Genomic DNA, 8,047 nt, shown 5'->3' with positions numbered 1-8,047 from the left:
AGCTTGAAGATCTTAACCAAGTATTTAAATCTCTTAATGTACCGTACCACAGGTTATGAAATCCCTAAAACAGAATTGTAAAACTATTTACATGAAGTTTTCACAAAGTGGGGAACTTCTACTGACTTTAATTTTGAAATGTCTGGCCTCACTGTGGCCCTCCTCCAGTTGCCCCTTTCCTGTTTTTCAGCTGAAAGGACATCTCAGCTGAGCTTTCTTTAAAAGGAGGTCATTACTTTCCACAAACACCAGGGGGCATCGCTCTTTCACTTTTGGAGCTGAAGTGAAAGAGGAAGGCTTACATCTATTCCCTGAATCTGATGTTATTTATCTGTGTTCATAAATCTCCAACAGCATTGGCTAAAACGCAGTGCCAAATGATGCCAGAACCGGCACTGTTTCCTTGTTTCACTTCCTTGGGTTTTTGACAGATGACACACCTTCACATGTCCAGCTTCTTCAAATTTGTTAAAGACACATGGCGCACTCTCCTGAGATATAACTAGTGTTCATTTGAAGACTTGGTAGATTCAGTTAAAGAAATTGACTACATAGGTGTTTGCGTGCATAAAAGAAGAGGCTCCTAGTAACAAAGTGCCAACAGATACAATTTCTAATCGGTTCTTTAATAAGTTATCTGTACACAAAAGACTGGTTTATCCCTTGAGTTAGATGGCTTTTTAATACTTGAATAATTCACAAACACACAAACACATTCCTCAGTAGCTGATGTCCAATAAAATACTTCCAGAAAGACAACAGAACTACTGCTCAAGATCTCTTCAAAATTACAAGATGGTCTGGCTGCTTGGAAGCGAAACATAAAGAAAATAAGGGGTCACATCACTGGAAACTCATAGAATCAAAGAATCAAATTAAACACGTGGTTTAACATCGAGAGAAAGGTAATCTGCCTCACCGTGGTGGGACGGTGTGGTGAGAAAATTAAAAGGTTACAGTCTGAAACCTGCTGTGTCACGGGACTCTTATACCATAGCTACGTCTAAGGACAAAATTTCTGCTTATGAGCAAAGAGGTCACAGTGTGTTTAGAGAGAGAGAGAGAGAGAGAGAGATTCTTAATAAAGATTTGTTTTAATGATCTGATTTGTACACATCAGCATCACAATATAAGGAAATTGTGTTTTTTTTTTAACTTATAATTTGATTATTTGTTAAATATTTAATCACATATTACTTCTGAGGACTATATTACACCCAGCCAGGACTCTAAATTTCAAAGCGAAACTTTAAATCAGGATACTTCATCTTCTTCTTGTAGTCTTCATCAAACTGCTCATTCTGGGCCACAGTGAAGTGGTTCTTCCAGTCACCAACTTTCCCTGGAGAAAGGAAAATATTTAGAATAAATAAATAAATTTGATTAAACTAATGAAAAATGGAGCACACACTGTTATACATATAAAGAAAAAAATGTTGCAGTTGTACCTTTTCTCATGAAAGGAGAAACCTCTTGGTTCATCACTGGAACTGTGGAATAGTTGGTCATCTTGTTTTGCTTCATGCTGTCAAACGTCACACTGGTTATGACTCTTTCCTTCTCTTCAGCTGAAGCAGAAATACCAAGGAAGGAACACAGTCGGTCTATTTCCTGTCCACAGTCCTGTTCACAAAAATATTGAAAATATTTCTTACTCTTAAAGGAACCCCAACGATTGTTTTCGTCCCTCGGGTCTGTAGTTCTATATTCATCACTGTGGATTTGGTGTTTAAGAAAAGAAAAAATAAATCTGTTATTTATAGAGAGTCATTCTGAATTAAAAGAAGTCATTGGTGTCTTTGTGGAAAAGATATTTACTTGCATCCTCTTCAGGGAGTAACATGAGAAGACTGATACAGTGATGGCCCAAATATACACTTCTTTTCTACTGCTTTAATAAGTTTGATTCATGCTACTACTTGTACAGGAAATACTGTTACATCTTTTGTGTGCATTTCCACTTAACAAAAAGCTCTTATTTTCTGTCATTCACACTAATGGAAGAAACACAGCCTCAAACTTCAGACACAACTAAAACAGTTTCTTTGAAGCAGTGCATGAGCGCAGTGATGGATGCACGCTTATTCAAATAGCTGGGTACTACAATAAACTGTAGTTGTGATTTTGTGCTGTATAAATAAAATCGAATTGAAATTAAAGTGGATGCAGCTGATCTTTCAGAGTCTGTTGTAGCTCCTTGTTCTATTTTTTTGACTTTTGTCGTCTAAAGATAATTTTTCTCATGTAACATCAAAAAAATGGATCATGCGGTTTTATTTAAAAGCACTCAGTGACAAATTTGTGACACGCACAAGGTGTGCCAACTAGTTTCCTGCTTCTGTTATCATCTAACTCCTTCCAGGAACAGAGTTCAGCGTGTCTCGGCTTGGCGTCTTTACAGATAGCACCTGTTGTGTTTTGTTTTTTCAAACCACTACATTTATAACTAGAAACATTATTGAAGGCTTTTAAACATATCCTCTAAGAGATATGAACAATTAAAACATGTAAATGGAAAGAGTCAAGACAATTTTAAACATGAAGAACAAATGTTACACATGTTAGCCCAACTCACCGCACCTCAATCAAATCTTCATAGAACATGTAGTGAAGATTTGAATAACTTTGTTTCTTCTCCCACCAGCTGTTCACATGGTCATACCATGATCCGAAAACCCCTGAGGCCACAGAGCAATACACAAAGTAATATTAGTAAGTATACAGACAGGAAATTAGATCGCATTGTGATTCTTTTACATTAAAACTAAACTGAACTCACTCTTTCCTTCCATGAAATCCTGCAGAAAGGTGCTCCATTCTCCTGCTTCTGGCTGAGCATTGTTCATCCGATTAAAGTGGTAAAAGGACACTGCATTGTCCTTTGGATTGCGGGCCACATATACTATCTACAGAAAGAGACAACACAATAATCTCAGGGTTTCATGAATTGCAAATTTCAATGGCTTCCAGGCAAGGCAAGCAGCTGTTTGGGGCCCCAAGTCAGTGGGAGCACTCACAGGGGTGACACACTTTAAATTAAAGCAGTGGCAATTCAGCAGAGAGAGTAAGATCGATCTGACCTCCCTAACGTTCCCCCACTTTGCTCCATTCATTCCTACTACAGCTTGAATCATTAAATTTGACAAAACCTAATGACAACAATCGAAGCTATTCATATAAAATCAAATATAAATAAAATATAATCCAAAATAACTAAATGATGCTAACTTAGCCTCAACTATGGGGGAGAGTCCCAGCAGCATCACACCATTTTTTTTTTGCTTTCTCTGACACTAAAACCCAGTTTTCTCCACTGGCAGAGTAACCTGGTGTTTCCAGCTCTTCTGGCTATGATGTGACTGAACTGAGTGTGCGACTCTTTTATTGGTGTCACATTACTTATAACATAATTTATAAAATAACAGTGATAAATGCTTAGTTGGAAGGGCGTCCTGAGTCTTTTTGCATAAATCTCCACTGCTGGCTGTGGGTGTTTGTGCATGGCTTTTACCCTGCTGCCCTGCTCCCAGAACGACTTGGGCATAAACTGGACTGGTAGATGACTCTTAATGAGACGAGGAGTGGTGGGAAGTTTGTCCGCCATTTCTGCACCTGAGTGATAAGAAGGATTAGTTTGCGATTGATAACATGCAACATTAGACTTATTTAGATAGCACAGAACAATAAAACCGATTGCCTAAAAAATTCTAAGGTGTTTCTGAGATGTTCTGATTCACCTAACACATTTACACACTAATAAAACTGCTACATTTTAGGAGCTTTTACATTTTGTAGCTTCCTTTTCAGCATTTGGCAGAGAAAGATGCATGCAAACAAACAGAATGCAACAGGTTGAACCTGTTTTCAGCACAGTTTCTACAAACTGGTGACTTGCAATAATCCTCTGAATGAACTGAGTACACGGACATAAACTTGGTACCTAGCGCTTTTTATTCTGGCGTATTTTAAATTCAGAGTGGCAACATAGTTCAACCTATAAGCATAGGAGGTACGCAGAGCTCCAGGAAGGGCACTCGTTCATGAAGAGGGAGGGATGTCTGACGGTCTGGACCCATGTGCCCAAAATACAGAAGATCTAGCATGTAAGAGACCCACGTGGTTCCTGCAGTTGAAATGAATAAATGTTGTTAAGCTGTAAACCTATCAACTCAGACACCAACAGGAAATTGTTTATGAAAAAAATGTATTATGATTACATAAGCTACACATGATTAAATAACACATTAGTACCTGCTTTAGGGTAAGTAGCAATGACAATATCATCTGGTCTTGCTTTGAAGTTCTGTATGTTATCCCAGTTGTCAGTGAAAATCTTGGTCATGGAGACTCCATGGAAGTCATATAGTTTTGGCCGAGGTTGCATCTCCATCTGTGGAAATTACTTGCCTTTAAAATCCTATATGGGTCACATTTTTTATACATTTTTCCTGCCTACATACTGTTAATTCCTCCCATTTTTAATTTACTCCATGACATCATATGTCGTGAAATGTACAAAATAATCTATTATTACTAATTAAATCTTAGATGGGACTTGAAAACACGTGTGTGTGTGTGTGTGTGTGTGTGTGTGTGTGTGTGTGTGTGTGTGTGTGTGTAAATAAATACAGCATATTTATTGTTGGCAGCCAGTGTTTATGAAGCTTTGATGGTCGCTTACATGTATAAACGGAATCTCAGCAGTGACTCAGGCACTTAGTGAATGAGCTTAACATTTTCTTTGTAAAAGCTGAACTAACTTTAGCAGCATGTTAGAAAAATATATTTGTATTCATTTACTGATATGCCAAATAAAAAGTTTTGCACATTTTAAAACGTGCACAGCTGACAGCTTGGTGTGTTTGTTCGTAAACATTACTTAAAGGACTCCACACTCACCCTGATGATTAGTATTACACTTGGGCTGGATCCGGATCTCCCAGAAGTCTGCTTGTTGCGTAACACTCGCTGTAGCACACACGCTGCACAGCGTCCTGAAATCTGCGTAGAATTACGCAGACTGTTGTACCCTTACATTCATACTGAGCCTGACAGTTCAAATATGAACACATGCACCAGTGATATAAAGTCACATGATTGGGGTTAAATAAGTTCATCCAAACTTGCCAGTAAAAATATCAAACAGGAAAAACAAGAAGTTTGATTGTTTTGCTGTGCTATGCATCCTGATACTGGTTTTCTGCCATGTTTTCGGCTCGCTGTTTTTTCTCAATCGCTGATTGGCTATAAATATTAACCAAATTTTGTATAAGGCTTGAAAAAGCAGAACAAGAGCTTTCTCTTTCTTTCCCTCCCCCCTCGCTCTCTCTCATCTCCACCAGCACAGCGTTAATTTGCAGCTGCTGTTGCAGTGCTGGTTATTGTTACTTGGATCCGGATATCTTGTTTATGGTTTTGGTTCTTTTTGTTTAATTTTGCTAATAGTAGTTTGGGGATTAATGTAGAATCCCGATCGCCAAGTGTCTGGTTGGTTAATGATCTTTCCCTTTTGTTTGTTTATGCCCCAGCCTCCCATCTCGGTCTTTTTATGTAATTATTTTTCTACTATTAAATATTTGTTGAACTATAAAAGCGCGCTGGCATCTCATATGTTAGGTCCCCCTGAGCCATGGCTTCAGGGATCATAACATGTTGCACGAAAGATAAAATACAATAATGACTGGGATAAAATGTAAATATATATATCACCAATCAACACAGCCACGAGGGGGCCACAAGCCAGAGTACTCCCAGTGCCGGTGTTCCCCGTCACAAATTGCACCCCCATCTTCGGTCGGGAAGGGCATCCGGCGTAAAACCTTTGCCAAATCAAACATGATGATCATCAATTATGAGATTTCCATACCGGATCGGTCGGGCCCAGGTTAACGACGACCACTTCCAGTGGTGTTGGTTACCAGGGTGCCGGCGGAAGCTATGTTACTATTGACCGAAGACAAAAGAAGAGCAGAGGGGGAAGGCGTGTTCAGAGGCAGCGAGAGAAAGAGAGGCAGGAATGCGGAGATGAAAGTAGGGACTTTAAATGTCGGGACTATAACTGGTTAAGGAAGAGAGCTGGATGATGTGATGGAGAGAAGGAAGGTAGATACTGTGTGCACACGAGACCAGATGGAATCAAGGCGAGGAGCACTGGAGGTGGATTCAAGCTGCTCTACCATGGTGTAGATAGGAAGAGAAATGGAGTAGGAGTAATGTTGAAGGAAGAGTACATGAATAGTGTTGCAGAGGAGAAGAAGAAAGTGTCAGACAGGATCATAAGTTTGAAGCTGGAAATTGAAGGCATGATGTTGAATGTTGTCAATGTGTATGCCTCACAGGCTGGATGATAGAAGAGAAAGAGGAATTCTGGAGTACGCTGGATGACTAAGCTTGATAACTGGAGCAGACGTCAATGGATATGTAAGTGAAGAGAGCAGGGGTAAAGAGAATGACAGATGGTGGCGGATATTGTGAAAAGGAAGGAAATGGCTATGGTAAACACATATTTCAGGAAGAGGGAGGGACACGGGATAACATATAAGAGTGGACACAGACTATATCGTAAGCATAAGGTGAAATCTGAAAGAGAAAGCTGTCTGCAAGGTGGTGACAAGGATAATGTAGCTAGGCAGTACTGGATATGGAAATTAAGATAAGGAAGCAAGTGAAGGTCAGAGGCAATTGTTGAAGAAGAAGGAATGTTGTGCAGAGTTCAGGGAGGAGTTGAGACAGGCTCTGGGTAGTAGAGAAGAGTTATCACATAACTGGGAAAGGACAGCTGAAGTTTTAAGGACAGAAGAAAGAAGGCAAGGACACTTGGTGGAGGAATGAAGACGTTCAGGAAAGTATTCAAAGGTAGAGTTTAATGAAGCAAAAATGGGGTAAGTATAGAGATGAAGAAAGTAGTCAGGAGTACTGGGAGGCTAAGTGTATGGTTAAGGTGAGAAAAGGGGGAGAGAGGTGACAAAGGAAAAGAAAGAGGCCTGTAGCGAGCTGTAAGTGAGACTGGACAGGCAAAGAGATTGAACTGGAAAGGATGTGCAGCGGGTTAGGTTGATTAAGGATAGAGATGGAAATGTACTACTGAGTTAAGCTAGTGTGCTGAGAAGATGGAAGGAGGATTTTGAGGAGCTTCCAAAGGATAAGTCAGGAGGAAGTGAGGGCAGCACTGAAAAAGAATGAAAAGTGGAAAGGCAGGTGGTCCAGATGACATACCTGTGGAGGTGTGGAGAAGTCTAGGACTTTTTAATCAGATTGTTTAACAAATATCTTGGAGAATGAGAGTCACTTGAGGAATGGAGCAGAAGTGTACGTTACCACTTTTAAAGCACAAAGGTGATGTGCAGAGCTGTAGTAACTACAGAGAGATAAAGTTAATGAGTCATAGCATTAAGATATGTGAAATAACTGTGAATCTAAGTCAAGACCAAAGGAGATGATCAATGAGCAGCTATATGGCTTCATGCTGAGACAGAGCACTGCAGATGTTTCTCTTGAGGGTGTTGATAGAGAAGTGTAGAAAAACATGCAGAAGGACTTTCACTGTGTCTTTATGGATCTGGAGACAGCATTTAATATGGTGCCAAGAGAGGAACTGTGGTACTAAATGAGAAAGTCAGGAGTGACAGAGAAGTATGTGACATTTATGAGGACATTGAGATAGTAGTGAGCAGTGGAGCTGGAGTGACAGTTAGGATTAAGGCAGGGGTGGGATTACATCAGGGATCACCTCTCAGTCCCTTCTTGTTTGTAGTGGTCATGGGACTGAAAGCTGAACTGCTGACAGATGAGGTTATATGTGAGTCTTCATGGACTATGATATGATCTGTAGGGAGAATAGGGAGGAGGTAGAAGAGAGCCTGGGGGAGGTGGAGGTATGCTCTGGAGAGAAGAGGAAATATAGTCAACAGAAGCAACCAGTAGAATACTGTGAATGAGAGGGAGACACGTGGGCAAGTTTAAATACATGGGGTCAATCATCCAAAGGAAAGGATGGTATAAAGAGAGATGAAGAGTTTCACAGGTGATTTGTGACAGAAGGATAACA

General features: G+C 40.0%; 1 protein-coding gene across 1 annotated transcript; it reads right to left on the bottom strand.

Moving 5' to 3' along the window:
* Positions 1-605: 605 nt before the first annotated feature.
* Positions 606-6,137, bottom strand: LOC146684778 (cytosolic sulfotransferase 2-like). The gene is made up of 9 exons (XM_085443327.1): positions 5,710-6,137; positions 4,900-4,994; positions 4,252-4,390; positions 3,995-4,123; positions 3,512-3,612; positions 2,780-2,906; positions 2,581-2,678; positions 1,449-1,623; positions 606-1,342 (listed from the first exon to the last, which is right to left on the bottom strand). Exons 1-9 carry the CDS (start codon positions 5,786-5,788, stop codon positions 1,230-1,232), a joined length of 1,056 nt encoding a protein of 351 aa, XP_085299453.1. The 5' UTR covers positions 5,789-6,137; the 3' UTR covers positions 606-1,229.
* Positions 6,138-8,047: the final 1,910 nt, after the last annotated feature.

Source organism: Copadichromis virginalis, linkage group LG20 (genome assembly GCF_057382275.1).
Source record: "Copadichromis virginalis isolate Kocher_CV1m ecotype Utaka linkage group LG20, C_Virginalis_male_GT1.1, whole genome shotgun sequence".
Taxonomy (NCBI): Eukaryota; Metazoa; Chordata; class Actinopteri; order Cichliformes; family Cichlidae; genus Copadichromis; species Copadichromis virginalis.
This window is presented reverse-complemented; position numbering and strand designations above follow the sequence as displayed.

Coding starts and splice junctions, on each gene's coding strand:
- LOC146684778 (XM_085443327.1), bottom strand. CDS start 5,788: ATGGGGGTGCAATTTGTGACGGGGAACACCGGCACTGGGAGTACTCTG. Junction 4,995..5,709: donor CCTCGTGGCTGTGTTGATTG/GTGATATATATA, acceptor CGCAGATTTCAG/GACGCTGTGCAGCGTGTGTG. Junction 2,679..2,779: donor GGATTTCATGGAAGGAAAGA/GTGAGTTCAGTT, acceptor CTGTGGCCTCAG/GGGTTTTCGGATCATGGTAT.